General features: G+C 41.7%; 1 protein-coding gene across 2 annotated transcripts in view; it reads right to left on the reverse strand.

Annotated features, from left to right (window-relative positions):
* Positions 1-22,571, reverse strand: part of Mroh8 (maestro heat like repeat family member 8) — a 57,068-nt gene that overhangs the window by 10,360 nt on the left and 24,137 nt on the right. For both annotated transcript variants that reach the window (XM_070007264.1, XM_070007263.1), the window contains 10 exons: positions 21,669-21,804; positions 18,928-19,046; positions 17,293-17,445; positions 14,861-15,021; positions 12,863-12,998; positions 6,430-6,620; positions 5,088-5,222; positions 4,718-4,832; positions 3,718-3,858; positions 1,089-1,253 (listed from right to left, as the gene is read on the reverse strand). In XM_070007264.1, coding sequence (XP_069863365.1) covers positions 1,089-1,253; positions 3,718-3,858; positions 4,718-4,832; positions 5,088-5,222; positions 6,430-6,620; positions 12,863-12,998; positions 14,861-15,021; positions 17,293-17,445; positions 18,928-19,046; positions 21,669-21,804 — 1,452 coding nt within the window. The remainder of the gene's footprint in view (positions 1-1,088; positions 1,254-3,717; positions 3,859-4,717; positions 4,833-5,087; positions 5,223-6,429; positions 6,621-12,862; positions 12,999-14,860; positions 15,022-17,292; positions 17,446-18,927; positions 19,047-21,668; positions 21,805-22,571) is intronic.

Raw genomic sequence — 22,571 nt, forward strand, 5'->3', positions numbered from 1 at the left:
CTAATCTTGGCATGTTTTACTCCTTCAAATATGCGGCTCATTATGCTCTATGTATTTATTTTTCAAAAGTCTTTGGGATTTGGGACAAGTACATGAGTATGTTTTCAACTGTTCCTTGAGAGCAAAGACAGTTTTTCTCTTCTATATTCTCCCCTCCCACAAAGTGGAGTGATGCCTTAGTAAGTTTCCAAGCCTCAAGCTGCTGCTGCTTTTTTTTTTTTTTTTCCTCCCCAGTCCTGGGGCTTGAGGGGCCTGGGCACTGTCCCTAAGCTTCTTTTGCTGTTTATGTGGTACTGAGGAATCAAACCTAAGGCTTCATGCATGCTAGGCAAGCACTCTACCACTAAGCCACCCTCAAGCTTCTTTTTTGTCTGAAAACTAACAATAACACCAGCCATACCAACATTATGGATTGCCTGGAAAGATATGTTTTGTGGTTGGTTTGGGTTTTTTGTGTGTGTATGCTGGGGTTTAAGCTCAGGTGTTCATATTTACAAGACAGGCACTCTTACTACTGAGCCACACCTTTTGCCCTTTTCTGTGGTGTTTATTCTTTTTTTTTTTTTTTTTTTGGGTCCGGTCGTGGGGCCTGAACTCTGGGCCTGGGCGCTGTCCCTCAGCTCTTCAGCTCAAGGCTAGTGCTCTACCACTTGAGCCACAGCGCCACTTCCGGCTTTTTTCTTTTTGCTTATGTGGTGCTGAGGAATCGAACCCAGGGCCTCAGGCATGCAAGGCAAGCGTTCTACCACTGAGCCACCTTCCCAGCCCTGTGGTGTTTATTCTTGAGATAGAATCTTGTTTCCTGTCTGATTGTGAGCTTCCTGTCATAGCTAGGATAATAAATGTACTTTACCACACCTAGCTCTTGGTTAAGAAGGAGTTTCATGCACTTTTATGCCTGAATAGGCCTGAACCACAACCCTCCCAATCTCAGTCTCCTTGGTAGTTAGGATTACAGGAAGGGTTTTGAGATAGAATATTTGGAGGTGCTCCCAAAGTAAAAGACTTTGATAATATAGAATATACTTATTATCATTCCAATTTCCCCATCCCCTCCTAAGGAAGTATCTCCTCTCTCGTTGTCATACATCACCAAATAAGGAAAACAGGGTCCTCATCATGGCAGCCAGGGTAGTGAAATCCATTTTCTGGACAAGCTGCAGGAGTATCTGGATGGTCAATAAAACAATCCTCTCATCGGCTTCACATAGGCTATCTAAGAGACAGGGCAGCAGGTTCTTGATGTTTTCCCCCTGTGTGTCCAAAGACAGCACATGAGCACCTTTCCTGGAAGCATATCATCAAATACCAAAAGGAAAACTTCTACACCTCCTCTGTACCTAGTGCAGGCTGGATTTCTGGGAACTCTGGATAATCCAAGGCAGAGAAGTAAAGATGACATAATTACCCTCAATATTATATATGTAGGGGAGAGGGAAGAGCTGCTGTGAGGGGAGCTCACAAGACACAAGTAGGATCAAGTAAGGGACAGCCAGGGATATGGACTTCATCTTGCTGTAAGAAAAGTATAGGCTGTGGGGGAGTGGGGGTGGGGGTGGGGAAGGTGGGGAGGAGTGTAGTTGTGGAGATGGGAGGGAAGGGATGGTAGGGGAAAAACAAAGGAGGGCAAGAATGCTTGATAAGAAATGTACTCATTCCCTTGCTCATGTGATTGTAACCCCTCTGTCCAGTATTTTCACAAAAAAAATTTTTAAAAGAAAGAAATAGTATAGAAAAAGGAATGGCCAACTCTGGTCACAGTAAGGTACTTAGTATGAAACGTATCCAGAGACTTTAAAGTTTGATTGAGGAAGTTTAAAAGTCCTTCCTGCCTGACACCGGTAGCTCACGCCTGTAATCCTAGCTATGCAGGAGGCTGAGAGCTGAGGATCACGGTTCAAAGCCAGCCCAGCCGGGAAAGTCTGTGAGACTCTTATCTTCAATTAACCACTAGAAAACCGGAAGTGGCACTGTGGCTCAAGTGGTAGAGCTCTCTCCTTGAGCTGAAGAGTGCAGGGACACTGCCCAGGCCCAGAGTTCAAGACCCACGACTGACCAAAAAAAAAAAAAAAGTCCTTCCCATACTGAACTGAGATTCTGCTCTTTGAAATGCCAAAAAAGGGGGAGTCTTATGGTTTTGTTTTTTTTTTTTATTGTGAAAATACTGTACAGAGGGGTTACAATTACATGTGCAAGATAATGAGTACATTTCTTATCAAGCATTGTAGCTTCCTCCTTTGTTTCCCCTTCCCATCCCTTCCTATCCTCCCCCCCCCCACACCCAATCCTCCCCGCGGGGGCCCTCCCCCCCCCCCCCCCGCACCAAAGTTGTAAAGTTCATTTTCGACATAACAACTTGTACATCTCATTGTTGCAATGGGTCCATCTGTATCCCTATTTAAACAATTTGTTTTTCCCCTTCCCCTCCACAAATCATACCAACATCAAATACAGTGAAAGCAGTCTTATGGTTTTTAAACATATACAAGTTGGCTGTAGGAGTTTACTCCTATAATCCCAGAAGAAAATCATGAGTTCCAGTCTAGACTGGGCTACATAGGGAATATCAAACTGGGCTATATAATGAGACCCTTTCTCCAAAATAAAACAACACACACTCCTGTGTGTATATGTTTATATATATATATATATATATATATATATATACATATATAAGTAGAATATGTATATATATTCATGTAAGTGGAATAAAGCAACAGATATGCATATATACAATCAGCCAAATTTAATATAACTAATAATAATTAATATACGAACTACTATTTGTCATTTGGGCTTCTAATATACCAAATTTATTTATTCATTTTTGGTCAATGGTAGGGCTTGAACTTAGTGCGTGGGCATTATCCTTAAGGTATTTTCTTAAAGGTGAACAATCTACCACTAGGAGCCATAGCTCCACTTTCAGTTTTTAGGTGATTAATTGGAGATAAGAGTCTCATGGACTTTCCTGCCCAGGCTGGCTTTGAACCACGTTCCCGGATCTCAGACTCCTGAGTAGCTAGGTTTTCAGGCGCGAGCCACCGGCATCCAGTTTGCAGCCACAATTTTTTTTTTCTTGCCAGTACTGGGGCTTAAACTTAGGGCCTGGGCACTATCCCTAAGCTGCTTTTGCTCAACAGCTAGCACTCTACCACCTGAGCCACAGTACCACTTCTGGCTTTTTCTGTTTATGTGGTACTGAAGAATTGAACCCAGGGCTTCATGCATTCTAGGCAAGCACTCCACCACTAAGCCAACTTCCCAGCCCTACAGCCACAAATTTTTAAGTAAAAGAAATAGAGTTCAAGTGACAAAACTGAAGCCTCAGGGATTACTGCTTTCTTCTTGACAGACCTGGTTTTCTAGTAAGACCTCTTCTACATGGATACTAGTGATCTGTCTTAGATAATAAGCATCTTGGAGCATCCAAGTTGGGTAATATAGTACAAGGGGACACCATAACAAGTATATCTCTTGCACAAGTTAGAGATTTCAAATATGATAAATATTTGTGTCTTGAACTTTGAAAATATTTAATTTTTAATAGCACTTGCATATTTTCAAGGTAAAACTTCCAATGCACAAAAGGGTGCACAGTGAAAAAAAAGACCTCTCCCATCCACCCCTGTCCCCTGGCTACCCAATTCTCCTCTTCAGCTATTTAAAGTTCTTGGGTATCTGGGGTATTCCCTTTGTGATTTAGGAATCATTTACCATTTCTTTGTGTCTGAGAAGGTTGAACAGTCCTCTTAAGGCAAGAATTCTAAAGGCATTGTTTCCATAACACAACCAGTCTTTCAAGCGGGCAGTAGAGTACATGCTTGGCAGTCTTCTAGCCACTGGACTCTGGAGGAGCTGAAAGAGCCAGAAACCAACCAAACAGACGAGCTGGAAGCCCTCTTTCCATGAAGAGAGCTTCCCACTAGCTCTAGATTTTCCCCTTGAAACCTATAATACAACACATACAGTACAGGTGATTATTATGTTGCAAGTACACAAGGAATATTGTTGAGTAATGTTGTTGAGTAGTGAGAATAGAGAAAGAATTTCAAAGCTAGGTGCCGGTGGCTCACACCTGTAATCCTAGCTACTCAGGAGGCAGAGATCTGAGGGTCATGGTTCAAAGCCAGCCCGGGCAGGAAAGGCCGGGAGACTCTTTTTTTTTTTTTGGGTCCGGTCATGGGGCCTGAACTCTGGGCTTGGGCACTGTCCCTCAGCTCTTCAGCTCAAAGCTAGCGCTCTACCACTTGAGCCACAGCGCCACTTCCGGCTTTTTTCTTTTTTGCTTATGTGGTGCTGAGGAATGGAACCCAGGGCCTCAGGCATGCAAGGCAAGCGCTTTAACCACTGAGCCACCTTCCCAGCCCCGGGAGACTCTTATCTCCAATAAACCAGAAAACCAGAAGTGGTGCGTGGCTCAAGTGGTAGAGCACTCGCCTTGAGCTGAAGAGCTGAGGGACAGCACCCAGGCCCAGAGTTCAAACCCCACAACTGACGAAAGAGAGAGAGAGAGAGAGAGAGAGAGAGAGAGAGAGAGAGAGAGAGAGAGAGAGAGAGAGAGAGAGAGAGAGAGAGAATTTCAATAGGTTTGAGTCTGACAAATATGGCTGCTACATGTTTGAAATGGACCCCATTCTGACACTAGGCTGGACACACTAGGAAGCAGGTTCTACTGCTTCAGAGACTTCCAACCACATCTAGAGATGAGTCTTACCTCCACAAAGAAGGCTGCAGCTGTTAGTTTATGTTTCTTATTCCCTCTGTTAAGAAGCGGGACTAACAAGTACAAGATCCTATGTGCTAGAAGGTGATTTCTTTCCAGCAAGGCACTACAAAACAAAGCATCAATGTTACTCTCACATGCTTCACTGGATGGAATTTTCTCAGTGTAGATACCCTCTGAAGTTAGTGGCCAGCAGGGGGTGTCAAGGGCTAGGACATTTAGAAACTTTCGCCTAGCATTATGGACATCATTGGTATTCTCTTATGGACTTGGTGAGTTCTCACAGCTTTAGTTGCTGTGATAATTAAAAGGAAGGGAAAAATACAATGCTGATCTGGGGCAGGTGACAAGGAAGCCTTACTTGGCAAGGAGAAATACTCCCTGAAGATGGCAGTCTCCTTTCAAAAGCGTCCATCCATTATTCTTTTCCATAATGTTGAATTCCTGCCAGCACATTGTTCTGAGGAGAAGGGTCTTTGTAGCCTGCATGGCAAAGCTAAGTCACATAAAAATAACATGGGTGAGCAGAATAAGGGACACTAACTTGCAAATACCCAAGAACTCTACTCTTGTTGGAGAGAGCCATGCATTGACAACTGCTGGATGGTAATTTTCCCTTTTCCAGATTTCCAAAAGACTTTTAATATTCTGATAACTTGAAAGACACTTTACAAAAATTATCAACAGTTGCTGGGAAGGTGGCTCAGAGGTAGAACGCTTGCCTTGCATGCCTGAGGCCCTGGGTTCTATTCCTCAGCACCACATAAGAAAAAAGCCGGAAGTGGCGCTGTGGCTCAAGTGGTAGAGCACTAGCCTTGAGCTGAAGAGCTGAGGGACAGCGCCCAGGCCCAGAGTTTAGGCCCCACGACCGGATAAAAAACAAAACAAAACAAAAAAAATTATCAACATAGAGAATTCTAACTAGATGTCATTTCCCCAAGAGTTTGGAAGGGAATGATTCAATAAATGGTCTAAGATGCTAAACAGATGCCTACTGCTTAAAAAAATCTTTATTGAGATACAATTTTACTCCTAAAATATATGCTCACAGCTTTTGAAAATTACTTATTGAACTAGACATAGCCTCAGAGAACTCCTAAAGTTGTAAGAGCTCTTACAGATTTCCTTTCTTAAGACTCTTCATTTATAGGTAAGAAAGTAGGCATAGACCAGATTTTTTTCAGGGGCAAGTTCATTAAATGAATGAATGAGAGCTAGAACCCAAGTCTAATGACTCTTTGGTATTAATTATTCCATATAGTACCATTTCCTTTGAAAGAAATCTACATACTATAGTAAAATTAAGACCCTAATGGTGATTTGAAAATATATCTCTTCATGCAATAAAGCAGAAATGAGTAATCATTCCACTGGATAAATACTAATTTGGGGATAGTTTTAAGCAATTTTTCTTGTGTTTTCCTCTATTTATTAACAACAACAACAACAAAGACTGTCATAATATCACATTTATTTTGCAGGGCATCTGAACCCAGATAGCTAAATTTACCTTGGTACCAAGAAAATGAAAAGCAGTCACTGAAAATCCAGAATGGTTCCTGAGCATGTCATCCTGATGTCTCACAAGGGTTTGGGACCGTTAGAGACATGATCCCTTAGAATTGGGACCACATCTTGGCTATCCTTATGTTCTAGTTTGGCTTAATACTTGTTAAAGTCAGAGAAATTACAATGGACAGTACCTCAAAGGTATGATGTCTGTTGACATTTCCTGTTCTGCATACAGGCCTCTAGGGATGGAGATATCAGACATGGTGAGGCCAATGCTATGGTGGATCTGGATGAGCAGGGTCATGAGAAGCTGAGGGAAGAGTCGGAAAGTAGCTGCTCGCAGCTTGTTTCCCATGAACACCTCATAGAGGGCATTTGTCACCTGTGATAGAAGGCACAGAACAGAACTGTGGGGTTGGTGGCCCTAATCCTTTATGTTTCTGTTTGTTCCAGAACACACTTTCTAGTTCTACTATAAACAGAAAATTAGTGGTAATCAGTATAGGGACCTGGAAAAGAGATGGAATAGGAATAGAGTGGTTATTAAAAGTGGGCTAGGGGCTGGGAAGGCGGCTCAGTGGTAGAGTGCTTGCCTTGCATACCTGAGGCCCTGGGTTCGATTCCTCAGAACCACATAAAAAGAAAAAAAAGCCGGAAGTGGCGCTGTGGCTTAAGTGGTAGAGCGCTCACCTTGAGCTGAAGAGCTGTGGGACAGCGCCCAGGCCCAGAGTTCAGGCCCCACGACCGGCACGACCGGACCCTCCCCCCCCCACACACAAAAAAATTCTCCTGTAACTGCAAAAATAAACAAATGAATACAATTACTAAAAAAAAAAAAAAAAAAGTGGGCTAGATGTAGCTCAGAGGTAGAGCCTAAAATACACAGGACCTGTTTTCAATATTCAGAACTGACAAAAAGAAAAGTTTACCAGTGGTGATCTGCATGTAGTAATTATAAAGGAAGCTATTAACACACTCGACTACATACAAATAAAAAGCCACACTAAAAGTTATCATAAAGTTGGGTAATGAATAATAACCCAAAGAACTATCTGTATCAATGTGTTAATAAAATGCTCATATATATGAGTAACATACAGCAGCACTGCCATTACCTAGGAGATGGTTAGGAATGGGGAGTCTTCAGCCCCACTTCAGATTTTACCAAGATTCTAAGGTCATTCTGTGTGCACATGAAATTTGAGAAGCACTGGTATACAGGATATGAAAAGACAAGTCACAAAGGAGAACTAAAAAATGGCCAATCAAAAAGCCATATGCACTGGGCACTGGTGGCTGCTTACATCTGTAATCCTAGCTACTCAGGAGGCTGGGATCTGAGAATCGCAGTGTGAAGCCAACCTGGGCTGGAAAATCCACAAGAATCTTATTGCCAATTAGCCATCAGAAAACTGGAAGTGGTACTGTGGCTCAAGGTGGTAGAGTACTAGCCTTGAGTAAAAAAGCTCAAGAACAGTGAGCAGGCCCTGAGTTCAAGCCCCACAACTGAGAAAAACAAAAACCAACCAACCAAAACAAATATACACAAACAAAACTATAATGAAAATGTTCCATTTTCTTTTTTTTTTTTTTTTTCTGGGAAATGTTCCATTTTCTTTCTTTTTTTTTTGTCGGTCATGGGGCTTGAACTCTGGGCCTGGGCGCTGTCCCTCAGCTCTTCAGCTCAAGGCAAGCGCTCTACCACTTGAGCTACAGCGCTACTTCCGGTTTTCTGGTGGTTTATTGGAGATAAGAGTCTCACGGTCTCTCCTGCCCGGGCTGGCTTTGAACCCCGATCCTCAGATCTCAGACTCCTGAGTAGCTAGGATTATAGGCGTGAGCCACCAGCGCCCGGCTCCATTTTCTTAAAAACCTAAAAGCAAGGCATCAATGAGGGCTACAATCACACGCAACAGCCACCTTGACACATACCTAAAGAAAGAGCAGCTTTCTGGAGGACAATGACTTAAACTTTAAATATACACACTGTTGGACCCAGTGGGCTTTAGGTATATATGATAACATTATGATTAAACTTTCTGTAGCACTGTCTTAATGGGCAAAAGTTTGAAACTGTCAAAATGTTTGCTTAATAGGAAACTTAATAGTTAAAAATGATTTTGAGCTACTGGTCTTGTTGTACACCTGTAATCGCAGCTGAGAGGTGGAATGAGGAGGATCCATGAGTTTCAAGCCAGCCAAGGCAAAGTTAGCAAAAAATAAAAAAATAAAAACATAAAACAAACTCCCCCATAAAACGGAGGGGTTGGTTCAAGTGGCAGAATGCCTCCCCACAAAATGGTATCATAGCTGGGCACTGCTGGCTCACACCTGTAATCCTAGCTACTCAGGAGGCTGAGATCTGAGGATCATAGTTCAAAGCCAGCCTGAGCAGAAAAGTCCATTAGACTCTGATCTCCAATAAACCAGTAGAAAAACCAGAAGTGGCACTGTGGCTTAAGAGGTAGAGCACTCGCTTTGAGCTGAAGAGTGTAGGGACAGCGCCCAGGCCCAGAGTTCAAGCCCCATGACCAACAAAACAAAAACAAAAAACAAAATGGTATCATATTTGGTTAGTCCCAGCTACTTGGATAGCTAAGGCAAAAGGCTCACTTTGAACCCAGGAGGTCAAGGTCAGTGATGGTAACATAATGAGATGTTTTAAAAAAATCTCACCCCCTCCCCAGAATAACAAAAAAAAATGTATCTTGTAAGATGTTTTTAAAGGTAATTAAAAATAAAAATAAAGGTAATAAAAAAATAAATGGTGGCACATGCCTATAATCCCAGCACTAGAGAACTGGAGTCAGTAGAATCATGTGTTTGAGGCCTGCCTAGGCTACACACATAGGTCTCAGCCATGGAACCACAGCTATGTAAAGGATAGAAAAGAACCTTGTATGCTGGTATGGAAAGCAGTTTACATATTGTTAGATGAATATAGAGGCATGTCATCAAACAGTATATGTAGAATGATTTAAAAGTTGCTTTATTTGCTCTAAATTCTGAAACTATACTGCTCAATACTTTTTTTTTTTTGGTTGTGGGGCTTGAACTCTGGGCCTGGACGCTATCCCTCAGCTCTTCAGCTGAAGGTGAGTGCTCTACCACTTGAGCCACAGCACCACTTCCTCTGAAACTATACTGACATTATAGGGATTTTTTTAAAAGTCTGTAAGAACAGAGAATGGGAAAGAAGACAATAGTTGACTAGGTGTTGACAGATTTTTTTTGAGGGGGGAGAGCTGTAATAATAACTTAGCTGATTAAGATGGCACACACTCTAATTGCAGCTCTTAGGAGGCTGTGGCAGGATTGCCAGTTCAAAGCAGGCCTGAGCTTCATAGTGAATTCAAAGTCAGCCTGAGCTATATAGCAAGATTTGTTAAAAAAAAACTCAAGGCTAGGGATGTAGCTCAATAATAAAGCACCTGTCTAGGATGAACAATGCCCTAGGTCCAATCCCCTGTACTGCAAAAGAAAGAAAGAAAAACTTAAGAGCCATAAAATGGTAGGGAGAAAAGGTAGAAAGTATAAATTTTGAGTATATCAGTTCCCTCAGGTACATTGCCACTGTATGGAAGTACATTTACCTTTGGCTTATTTATATTATGTGTTGAGATCTTGTTAAACTCACATATTAGGTTTAAGTTTTTTTCTTGATAGATTTCTAGATTTCTTAGTATTTTTTCAACTAGATAATTATGTCACCTTAAAATAGGTCCAGTTACTTTCTTGTTTTTACAATATATATGCATTTTTATTCCTTTTCCTTCTTTAATTGCATGAGCTGGAACATCTAAAATGATACTGGGTTAAGAATGATGAGAGCCTTGTTTTTGACTTTAGGAGGAAAGAATTCATTCTATTACCTTTAAGAATTTTATTCAGGGTTTTTTGATGTTAGTTTTTATGTAGATCTGCTTTTTAAAGATGAGAAGATTCATACTTAAGTGATGGATTAAGGGCCTGGGCATTGTCCCTGAGCTTAAAAGCTTAATGCTAGCACTCTACCACTTGAGCCAAAGCTGCACTTCCAGTTTTCATTGGGTACTTATGTCAGTGGAAAGAGTCTCACAGACTTTCCTACCTGGAGTTGGCTTTGAATCAGCCATCTGAGTAGCTAGGATTACCGGCATGAGCTACCAGGCCTTAGCTAAGTGATGGATTTGAAAAATGAATTTCATATTCACTTATATAATAATGTGATTTTCTTCTTTACTCATAAATATAGTAGACTGTATAATTGGTATTTGAATACTGAACCAGCTCTGCATGGAGACAGTATATACTGATAGGGAAGGAACGATGCATGTGTGGCTGCCAGTGCTTTGGGCAGCTGTCTGTAATTTCTGTTCAATTTTGCTGTGACCATAAAACTGGGAATGTGGCTCAAATGGTAGGGTGCTAGCCTTGAGCAAAAGCAGCTCAGGGGGGCTGAGAAGGTGGCTCAGTGGTAGAGCGCTTGCCTTGCATGCATGAGGCCCTGGGTTCGATTCCTCAGCACCACATAAGCAAAAGAAAAAAGCCGGAAGTGGCGCTGTGGCTCTAATGGTAGAGCGCTAGCCTTGAGCTGAAGAGCTGAGGGACAGTGTCCAGGCCCAGAGTTCAGGCCCCACGACCGGACCCAAAAAAAAAAAAAGCAGCTCAGGGGAAGTGCCCAGGCCTGAGTTCAAGCCCCAGGACTGGAAAACAAACAAAAAAAACTGCTCTAAAAAGTAAAATGTAGCCGGGCGCTGGTGGCTCACACCTGTAATCCTAGCTACTCAGGAGGCTGAGATCTGAGGATCATGGTTTAAAGCCAGCCCCGGCAGGAAAGACGGTGAGACTCCTATCTCCAATAAACCACCAGAAAAACAGAAGTGGCACTGTGGCTCAAGTGGTTGAGCACTCACCTTGAGCTGAAGAGCTGAGGGACAGCGCCCAGGCCCAGAGTTCAAGCCCCATGACCAACAAAAAAAAAAGAGTAAAATGTATTTATTTTACTTTATTTCCCCCCAATTTAAAAGGGAAAAGTGGGTAAAAAGTATACCATATATATAATATATATTATATATATGTTTCTATATGTTCAAATACTCCTAAAGGAGTGCCATTGATCAAGATATACTGTATCCATAAACTGTTTGCTAAATAGCAACTCTTTAGTACAACAGCCTAAAGATAATAATTTAAAATTTTTTGAAAAGAGTTCATCTTTTACAGGTAAAAACTAAAAAATATTTTTTTTTGTTGAATTGAAATGGGGTGCCATATGTTGCCCAGCTGGTTTTCAACTCCCATGTTCAGGCTCCTGAGTATCAGAGACTATGCTTGCTTGGATTAAAGTCTTACACTTTTTTCATGTGTATGTCAGTACTGGGCCTTGAACTCAGGACCTTAAGCTCTAGGCTCTTTCACTCATTGTTGATGCTCTACCATTTGAGCTACACCTATATTACTGATTTTTTGCTGGTTAATTGGATATAAGAGACTCTTGGAATTGTCTACCTAAGCTTATTTCTAACTGATGTCCTCAGATCTCAGTCTCCTGAATAGATATGATTATAGATTGGTATGAGCTACCTGTACCTAGCTAAGATCTTACATTTTTAAATGTAAAAAGATGGTTGGGGAAAAAAAAAAACACCTCAAAAACTATGTGACAGAGGCCATATATGGCCTGCAAGGCCTAAAATATTTACCCTCAATCTTTTGCCAGCCCCTAATTAAGGGGACCTTTATTTTTTATTTTACATATTTGTGTCTTAATGTAAAGAATTTAAATTTGAAGAATTAATTAATTTAAAGAATTTAATCTGAAGAATTAAAAAAAATTCTTCACAAGTTTCTGTTACTCTCTAGCTATCATGATCTTTTTTTTTTTTTTTAAAAAGGCTAAGCCAAGGAATGTTTAAAAGATATTAGGGGCTGGGAAGGTGGCTCAGTGGTAGAGCACTTGCCTTGCATGCATGAGGCCCTGGGTTCGATTTCTCAGCACCACATAAGCAAAAAGAAAAAAGCTGGAAGTGGTGCTGTGGCTCAAGTGGTAGAGCGCTAGCCTTGAACTGAAGAGCTGAGGGACAGCGCCCAGGCCCAGAGTTCAGGCCCCACGACCAGACCCAAAAAAAGTAAATAAATAAATAAAAATAAATAGAAAGATACAGAATGTTTAAAAATAAATAAATAAAAGATATTAGGAGCTGGGTGCTGGTGGCTCATGCCTGTAATACTAGCTACTCAGGAGGCTGAGATCTGAGGATCATGGTTCAAAGCTAGCCCAGGCAGGAAATTCCATGAGACTTTCATCTCCAATGAACCACTAGAAAACTGGAAGTGGTGCTGTGGCTCAAGCGGTAGGTAGAGTGCTGGCCTTGAGCTGAAGAGCTGGGGGATAGCGCCTAAGCCCAGAGTTCAAGCCCCACGACCGACCAAAAAAAAAAAAAAAAGATATTAGGCCATATCTGGTCTTATACTCTCCCAGCTCCCTCTATATCAATGCCTGGGTAGAGATACATTCAGATTCATAAGTGAATGTCAGAATTAAGCTTTTAAAGGGCCCAAAAGAACATTCTGGATAGGGCAAGTCATCCTGGAAGGGAGCAAGGTGGGCTGAAATTGGAGAGGCAGAGCTAAGTGGCTTACAGAGACAGCCACATAGGCCATCTTCTCCTGGGTAAGCACATTATGGCATTTCTGCAGCTTCCTCAGGAGCCTCCACAGGATCCAGGTTGTGCTGGGCAGCTCGACTTCCAGGGTTCTCCACAACTCAGCCAAGTGCCTACAAACCCAAGTAAAAGGATTCATGAACAGGTCATATCCCAAGCCTATCATGACCACAACCCTCCTGGAGTCAGTTTTGGGGCCAATCTATAAGAGGTTTTTCTCCCTGCTCAGTTCATCAGGGTATCAGAAAACATGCTGACTTGATAAATAAACTCCTAAGGTTTTATTGACTCAAGCTCCCATTGCCTAGGCATTGACTAATATAAATGGTGATAAAATCTTTTCCTTTTTTTTTTTTTTAAAAAAAAGAGTTTTTTTAAGGACTATGTTGGCCTTAAGCTTTAAATCCTCTGCTTCACCCTCCCAAGATTGTCAATATTTTTTGTTTTTGTTTGGTTTTTTTTTTTGGTTCCGGTCCTGGGGCCTGAACTCTGGACCTGGGCGCTGTCCCTCAGCTCTTCAGCTCAAGGCTACCTCTACTGCTTGAGCCACAGCACCACTTCCGGCTTTTCTCTTTTTGCTTATGTGGTGCTGAGGAATCGAACCTAGGGCCTCAGGCATGCAAGGCAAGCACTCTACCACTGAGCCACCTTCCCAGCCCTTAACAAACTTTTCAGATGATTTGTTTCAAAAACTTCATGAGGAGCTGGGCGCCAGTGGCTCATGCCTGTAATTTTAGCTACTCAAAAGGCTGAGATCTGAGGATCGAGGTTCAAAGCCAGCCTGGGCAGGAAAGTCCATGAGACTCTTCTCTCCAATTAACTACCAGAAAATTGGAAGTCATGCTGTGGCTCAAGTGGTAAAGCACTGGCCTTGAGCTGAATAGCTGAGGGACAGTACCCAGGCCCAGAGTTCAAGCCTCATGACTGACAAAAACAAAAACAAAAACAACAAAAAAACTTTATGAGGAAATGGAATAATGGCTCAAGTGGTAGGAAATCATCCCCTGCAAAAGAGAAGAAGAAAAAAAAAAGTCCAAGGGCAGCATCCAGGTCTGGAGTTCAAGCCCCAGAACTGGCACACAAAAACATACACACAAGTTCATGACAGTCGATCTCAACTGACAAAAGCTGGGTCCAGTGGCACATTACTGTCACTGCAGCTATACACAAAATATTAATAAGAGAATATAGCCAAAGATAGCCTGGCCTTTTTACTCAAAATAACTAAAGCAAAAAGGGATGGGAATATAGCTCAGCTAGTAGAGTTCCTGCTTAACAAGTGCAAGGTCCAAAGTTTGAACTCCAGTGGAGTAAAAAAAAATCTAGTTAAGTTGCCATATTTAAATTTTCCTTAACAGCTTTTGTTTTCATTCAGGACACAACTGAGTTCATGTAGTGCTTTGTGTTATGTCACTTTAGCTTTTCTATATCTAGAACAAGGTTCTTTCATGATATTAACTTTTTGCAGTTCCATTTATGGGTACTTTAAGTGGACTTTTGGATAAGCCTACTTACCTTATAGATATTCTTCACTGAATTTGTTGGCTTATTCCTTTATGTTTACTACATCACATTCTGATTTACATGTCAGGAACCCATTTGTTCCTTATCTCCTCTACAAGATTCTCATTACATTTTTTTGGGGGGAGGCGGTCGTGGGGCTTGAACTCTGGGCTTGGGCACTGTCCCTGCACTCTTCAGCTCAAGGCCAGAGCTCTACCGCTTGAGCCACAGCGCCACTTCTGGTTTTCTACTGGTTTATGGGAGATAAGAGTCTCATGGACTTTCCTGCCCAGGCTGGCTTTGAACCATGATCCTCAGATCTCAGCCTCCTGAGTAGCTAGGATTACAGGCGTGAGCCACCAGTGCCTGGCTAAGATTCTCATTACATTTTTAACAATAGCTATGTCCCATAATACTCAGAGCTGTGTCTTGTACCCCAATTTAATCAAAAGGCTTTACAAGCTTCTATTACCTGTCGTATGGCACTGGATGGCAAAGAAGATGGCTGAGTACTATATCTGTGTACTTAGGCCTGGAGATAAACAAACTCACAGTATTTATGACTTGTTGGCGGACTTTAGGCTGGCTGATTATGGATAGCCGGGCACAGATAACTCCTATAATTTCTGGCACCTAAAGAGGAAAAAGAAAGCACTAGTACCTTAATCTTATGAGACAATAATGGTTTCTGAGGATATTGTAGCCATTGCTGGAAGGTCCTAGGGCATGACTTTTAAACAAAATATTTTATACTTTAAAAAGTTTGGTGCTGGTGGCTCATACCTGTAAGACTATCTACTCAGGAAACTGAGATATGAGGTTTGCAGTTTGATGCCAGCCTGAGCAAGAAAGTCTGTGAGACTTTTATCTTCAATTTTCCACCAAAAAGCCATCCTAGAAAAGTTACTAAGATCCTGCCACAGAAACAAAAGGGATAGGTACCAGTGGCTCATGCCTGTAATCCTAGCTACTCAACAGGCTGAGATATGAGGATCAAGGTTTGAAGAGAGCCAAGGCTGAGAGTTTATGAATCTGTTATCTACAATTAACTACCATAAAGCCAGAAGCAGAACCATGGCTCAAGTGGTAGAGCACTAGCCTTGAGTGAAAAACTCAAGGACAGTGCAGGATAGTCTCTGAGTTGAAGCCCCAGGACTTAATTTTTAAAAAGTTGAATGGTTCAGTGGTAGAACACTAGCTTCATAGATGTGAGGACTTTCATCAATTAAAAATACACAGATGTTAATAGTGTATTTTTGAATGATGAAAAATTAGTTTTTTTTAACAGTACCTTCAATTATACATATATGTATATGTGTGTGTGTGTTTCTCTTTCTCTCTCTCTCTATATATATGGAGAGACAGACAGACAGACAAATAAATAGATTTTATAATAAACTAGCAAATGTGAGTATGCTAGGTTATTTCCACTCAGATTGGTATGGCAGGGAAGTCCTGGCCCATTACACCAGATAAAAGAAGCATTTGCCACAGGGTTTGGTCTGTTTTTCTGCTTGGACTTCCCTTCCACCCAAAGATTAGTGACTTCAGATTTCTGTGGAATTGTCAGCTTCCCAGAGAGTCTCCTTGACAATGTGATATAAAGTGCTGTTATCAATATCAGATGTTAGAAGCTGGATTGAAGGATGGGCTTGTACATTATCTTTATAATAACAGTAAAAATGGGTTCTCCTTGGGCACTGGTGGCTCATGACTGTGAGCTACTCAGGAGGCAGGAAAGTCCATGAGACTCTTATTTCCAATAAACCACTCAAAAACTGGAAGTGGAGCTATGGCTCAAAGTGGTAGAGTGCTACTCTTGAGCAAAAATGCTCAGGGACAGCACTCAGGTCCTAAGTTCACTATGAGTGACAAAAAAAATGTTCTCATCATTTCTACATTTTTTCCACTTTTTCTTTTGGGGACTCAACAAAGGTTCTTGTATGTGCTAGGCACGTGTTCTGCCATTGAGCTCTTATCCTAGCCCTTACTGTTTTATTTTAATATTATGGAGGACAAATACCTCCAGTCAAATGGTAACCTGATCATATTTCCAGTATCCAAATGTGATCTAGTAGAAATACAGAGCTCACCCATTCTAATTTTATCAAAATGTAACACACACATGGAAAGTCCAGTAGTACTTCAAGGTTCTTGCCTTCCTATTTCCTAGGTCTGCTCTCCAGAGACAACTATTTTTGTGCTTTTAGCTCTTTAATATACCTCTAGGAACAGCTGATGCTATGCAAAACAAAAGAAATGTACATATCACCCAATGTGGAAATAACTGTATTACAAAGCTCATAGAACTCATAAATGTCATAGACCACGATAAACAATTTGCCGCATGAAAGTTAGAATGTGTTTGTGACTTTAAGCATCACTATCCCACAATACTGTGAAATTTGGGAAATTATGTAATCACTTAATCACAATAAAGAATTTGAAATAAATAAATATGTCCCTCTATTTATTTGAGAAAGAGTCTCTGTAGCTCAGGCTATGATTCAGCCTCCAAGTGCGAGTATTACAGATGTGTGTACCATGCTCTGTTTCTCTATATTTTATGTGATACAGGTTATTTTTTTTCTTTTTGTTATTTCTTGGTTTATCAATTTTAGATATACTTAGATAATTCTGTTGATTTTAGGCTAAGTTAGCCTCCTTCTATGGCTACCTTAAATTCTACAGAATGAAGTTACCACATTCATATGTGTTAATTATATCTCCCCAGAGAAATCCTACTCTTCTGGACCACACACTAAACATGTAAAGCCTCCCTCCCCTATTTGGTGCTCAGGGGCTGGTTAGAATGTAGCTACTGCAGGAAAAATGGTTGTGAGCTACAGGAGGGAACATGCTTGACCAGTACTTCAAACTTAGAAAATAGACCTGTGCTTTTACCTTCTCAAATCGGGATTCTGCATTTTTCACCAATGTTATCAGCAACTCCCCAGCTGTCTGCTGGCTGTGAGGATAAGGCAGATTTTTCAGGCTGTCCAAGGTGGTCATTACAAACTGGCAGAGCTCAGTGGAACTGAGAAAAACTTCAAAGACCTAGAATGATTTAGAAAAAATGAACTTCATAAAAATGACTAGATTTTAAGTGAACAGAAATATTCAAAGGTGTATGGGCTGTTTATTTCAGTCTTATTGACTAAGTGGAATATTGGAAGTAACATATATTCACTGCTAAAGTCTGTGCATTGTCTTTTATTGGTCTGTCTTTTAGGGAGAAACTTTATTGAGACTGTTAGAAGGAGATGATTTTGGTTTTGTTTTTTTTTTGGTTGTGGGGCTTGAACTCTGGGCCTAGGCACTGTCCCTCAGCTCTTCAGCACAAGGTGAGTGCTCTACCACTTGAGCCACAGTGCCACTTCCAGTTTTCTGTTCGTTTATTGGCGATAAGAGTCTCACGGACTTTCCTGCCCAGGCTGGCTCTGAACCATGATCCTCAGATCTCAGCCTCCTGAGTAGCCAGGATTATAGTTGTAAACCACTGGCACCTGACTGTCAAAGGAGATACTTCATAATGTCCTGGCATAAGTAACTGTTTTGTCAGGAAACAACACACCAAAAGGATGCCATTTTGCTTCTTGTTGCACTTGATGGTATATAAGGTGATTAGGATAAGCACACTTTATTGGGCACTTACTATGAGACAAGCAAAGCTAAGCATTTTCCACATAACATCTCACTTGACTCAACTGAGTTGTTCCAACTTGTACACATCTCCAGAGGATAGACAAGGAAAGTAATGCAGAAAGTGACTGAATTATATTATACCTTTTGACCCTACATGAGTAAGATCTGTAGGTTCTCCCCCTCCCTCGCTAATCCCTAACATGTCTGGTACCTGGAAGATGCATCAGTGTTTGCTGAATAATTAGTAACTAACTACATGAATTAAAAAGCATGTGTCTGATTGGCTCAATTACATTAGCTTGGAAGATTCTTTGTTTAGCAAAGGGTTTACATGTGAAACTGGCTGGTGCTTAAGGAGAGAATTAATCCAAAGAAATTAATAGTGACAATGGCTTGATCAATGGTTTAGTGATCTAAACCACTAAACTAAGATGACAAGTGTGTAACAATCAGGAACCTGGTATTTTGTCTAAAAATTATACAGAGAATATTCCCAGGGAAATCTCATATGTGGAGTTTTGTAAAAAAAAAAAAAAAAAAAAAAGTCGGAGCTGGAAAGGTGGCTCAGTGGTAGAGCGCTTGCCTCGCATGCGTGAGGCCCTGGGTTCGATCAGCACCACATAAGCAAAAAGAAAAATGCTGGAGGTGGTGCTGTGGCTCAAGTGGTAGAACGCTAGCCTTGAGCTGAAGAGCTGAGGGACAGCGCCCAGGCCCAGAGTTCAGGCCCCACGACCAGACCCCCCCCCCCAAAAAAAAAAAGTCCTAAAACTTCTTCCAAAGTGATTTTCACCATTTTACATATCCATCAGCAATCAAATGAGATTTCCAAATTGCTCCCCGCCCCAGCCAGCACCTGAAGCTGTCTATTTGCTCACATCTAACCATCCTGAGTACCTGGGCAATTTTGGAGGGATAGCGGTAGAACCTTTTAATGCTGTAACGGTCTAGGAGTTCTCGACACTTTTTCAGTGCTCTTTTCAAGCTCTGGTGATTTTCCTTGTCATGAGTGATATCTAGGAAGACAGTATGGATTATTAGATTATGTTCTGGTTATTACTTTCTTCTTGATTTTACAAGTCTTGAAGTGAATCCTGTGGTTTTTCATTTGAACAAAAATAAGGAAGAGAGAAGACAAGTATTAATCTGAAGGCTGACTTGTTTCTCCTTTCTTATAGAGCAATATATAAAAAGCTGAAGAAAAAAGGAGTTTTTTTTAATGTGTTTTTTTTTTTTTTGTTATTTTTTTCCAGACCTGGGACTTAAACTCTAGGCCTAGGAACTATCCCTGAGCTTTCTTTGTTCAAGGCTAGTGTTCTACCACTTGAGCTACACTTCCACTTTTGGCTTATTCAGTAGTTTATTGGAAATAAAGGATCTCAGATCCTGCCTGGGCTAGCTTTGAACTTAGATCTCAGTCCCCCAAATGGTTGTGATTACAGACATGAGCCACCCACACGTAGTGAAAAGAGTTTTTTTTTTTTCCCTGTTGTTGTTGTAAGAACAGAGACTTTGAGTAATTTGTCAGTACAATCAAGGCATGCTACCACACTTCCCCATTGGGAATTTTGAGGGGGGAGTCTCACTTTGAAGTTTGGGTTGATAAAAATTTGATACTATCAAGCTAGGTGCTGGTGTCTCATGCATGTAATCCTAGCTACTCAGGAGGCTGAGATCTGAGGATTGCAGTTCAAAGCTAGCCCAGGCAGGAAAGTCTGTGAGACTCTTCTCTACAATTAAACATCAGAAAACTGGAAGTGGCGCTGTAGCTCAAGTGGTAGAGCACTCACCTTGAGCTGAAGAGCTGAGGGATAGTGACCATGTCCAGAGTTCAAGCCCCATGACCAACAAAAACAAACAAACAAAAAAGATAATATCAGATACCTCAGTCTAGGGCTGGGAAGGTGGCTCAGTGGTAGAGTGCTTGCCTTGCATGCTCGAGGCTCTGAGTTTGATTCCTCAGCACCACATAAGCAAAAAGAAAAAAGCCAGAAGTGGTGCTGTGCTCAAGTGGTAGAGCGCTAGCCTTGAGCTGAAGAGCTGAGGGACAGCGTTCTGACCCAGAGTTCAGCCCCCACGACCGGACCCAAAAACAAAAACAAAAACAAAAACAAAAACAAAAAACAGATACCTCAGTCTAGTTGTACTGATAATTAAGCTCGCCAGTATTCTGTATTATCCCTTGTTTTTCTCATATTTTATAGTGTGATTTCATCTTGCCAGAAATGTACCTATGGGAAGTCCTTGAGCTCAGGACTAAGGATATTGTCTCTCCAGCTAGAAACTAAGTTCCCTGGGGGAATCTTCCTTATCAGTGCACCCCTGGAACAACAAAGCTTTGTAAATATTTATTGAATCAATAACCAATTGAATTTCCTGTTGTAGGTCTTTGGCGAGCATTGCTCATTCTTAAGAGCTTCCCAGGGTGGGGCTGGGAGCTTTGGGAAGCACAGAACTTCCTATTTTCTGAGATGAAGAAGCCTAGGAGACCAACTACTTGGGGGTGATAGAGTAGACTGAGATTTTCAAGCACCAGGAGTGCTGAGCTAGGTATTTTCTGAAGTCCCTTCTGGTTGGAGGAGTTAACAAAAGGTTCCTACTTTTCAAACTCTTGCCACTCATACTTGCCAAAGGCCGTTGCTCATCTGCTCCATTCACTTCATTTTGACCTGGATGGTTGTTCTTTATTCCAGGCATCATTTTCAGAAAGGCCTTTTCTAAACTATACAACTAGATTCCATTCTTATGTCTGGCCCCTGTAGTTTCCCCTCTTAAGAGTTTTTTGTTGTTGTTGTTTTGTTTTGGTCCTGCGGCCTGTACTCTGGGCCTGGGCACTGTCCCTCAGCTCTTCAGCTCAAGGCTAGCACTCTACCACTTGAGCCACAGTGCCACTTCCGGCTTTTTCTGCTTATGTGGTGCTGAGGAATCAAACCCAGGGCCTCATACATGCGAGGCAAGCACTCTACCACTGAGCCACCTTCCCAGGCCCATCTTAAGAGTTTTTATTATTCCTGATAATAGTTATTCCTTGACTCTGATCCCCCACTAGACTATCTAGAATATAAGACTGGGGCTGCTTGGGTTTGTTACTATTGGTTCTCAAAAAAACCAAGCCAGGAGCTGGTGGCTTATGCCTGTTATCCTAGCTACTCAGCAGGATGAAATCTGAGGATCCTGGTTCAAAACCACCCTGGGCAGGAAAGTCTGTGAGCATCTTATCTCCAATAAACTATTCACAAAACTGGAAGTGGCACTGTGGCTCAAGTGATAGAGCGCTCACCTTAAGGTGAGGGACAGTGCCCAGGCCCAAAGTTCAAGCCCCATAACCGCAAAAAAAAAAAAAAAAACAAACAAACCAGTAAACAGTATATGATAAATAATTTAATGAAGGCCCAAAACAACAGCAAGAACCTACCAACTTGTACCTAACTACATTCATCGGTCCATGCAGATGGCTCACACTGGATGGGTCTCCCATGATTCCTTTGTTTTAAGTCAGCATTGCCTCACCTCTGCCTATAGGCTGCATACCTTTCTCTTTATGAATTTTTAAAAAACTCTTTCTAGGGAAGGAGGGCTGTTGCTTATGTTGTGCTAGAGAATTGACTCGGCTCTCACTGCCTTCAGCAGTGCCTTACACTTCAGCCTCAGGGTGATATGTAGCAGGTAGTGGGTGCCCTCAGCAGCCTCCTCAGCCACCTCTTTCACTGGGTCCCCACACAGCAGTGCCATCAGAGCCACTAGATGTCCAAGTCTTTGGAATTGCAGGGGAAGCTAATTGAGAAGGAAAGAGAAAAAAAAATGCTATCAGAATACAGGTGCATTTAGTGTTTTGAATTGGAGCCAAGAAGCATATTAAGCATCAAGTAGGGCAAACTAACTGAAGTAAATGAAGAGGCTTTATGTATAAAAATGTTCATTGCAACCACATTTTGGAGATCATTGTGCAACAACGGAAAAGGAATTATGGTATAGTCACTCTGTAAATGCAATCATTATGAAATCAATGAAATCAAATATCTAGGCTGGAGATGAAGCTCAATGAGAGAGTGTTTACCTAGCATGCATGAGGCACTGAGTTCTATGTCCAGTTCTGCACCAAAAAAATATCAAATGTCTGGGCTGGGAAGGTGGCTCAGTGGTAGAGCGCTTGCCTCGCATGCGTGAGGCCCTGGGTTTGATTCTTCAGCACCACATAAACAAAAAGAAAAAAAAAGCCGGAAGTGGCGCTGTGGCTCAAGTGGTAGAGGTGCTAGCCTTGAGCTGAAGAGCTGAGGGACAGCACCCAAGCCCAGAGTTCAGGCCCCACGTCTGGACCCAAAAACAAAACAAAACAAAAAAATCAAATGTCTGAGGAATTTATAGCACTAGAAAATATGCTACTCTGGGGGCTGGGAAGGTGGCTCAGTGGTAGAGTGCTTGCCTTGCATGCCTGAGGCCCTGGGTTTGATTCCTCAGCACCACATAAGTAAAAAGAAAAAAGCCAGAAGTGGCACTGTGGCTCAAGTGGTAGAGTGCTTGCCTTGAACTGAAGAACTGAG

This window comes from Dipodomys merriami, unplaced genomic scaffold (assembly GCF_024711535.1).
Source record: "Dipodomys merriami isolate MVZ:Mamm:240054 unplaced genomic scaffold, mDipMer1.0.p SCAF_7, whole genome shotgun sequence".
In the NCBI taxonomy this organism is placed as follows: domain Eukaryota; kingdom Metazoa; phylum Chordata; class Mammalia; order Rodentia; family Heteromyidae; genus Dipodomys; species Dipodomys merriami.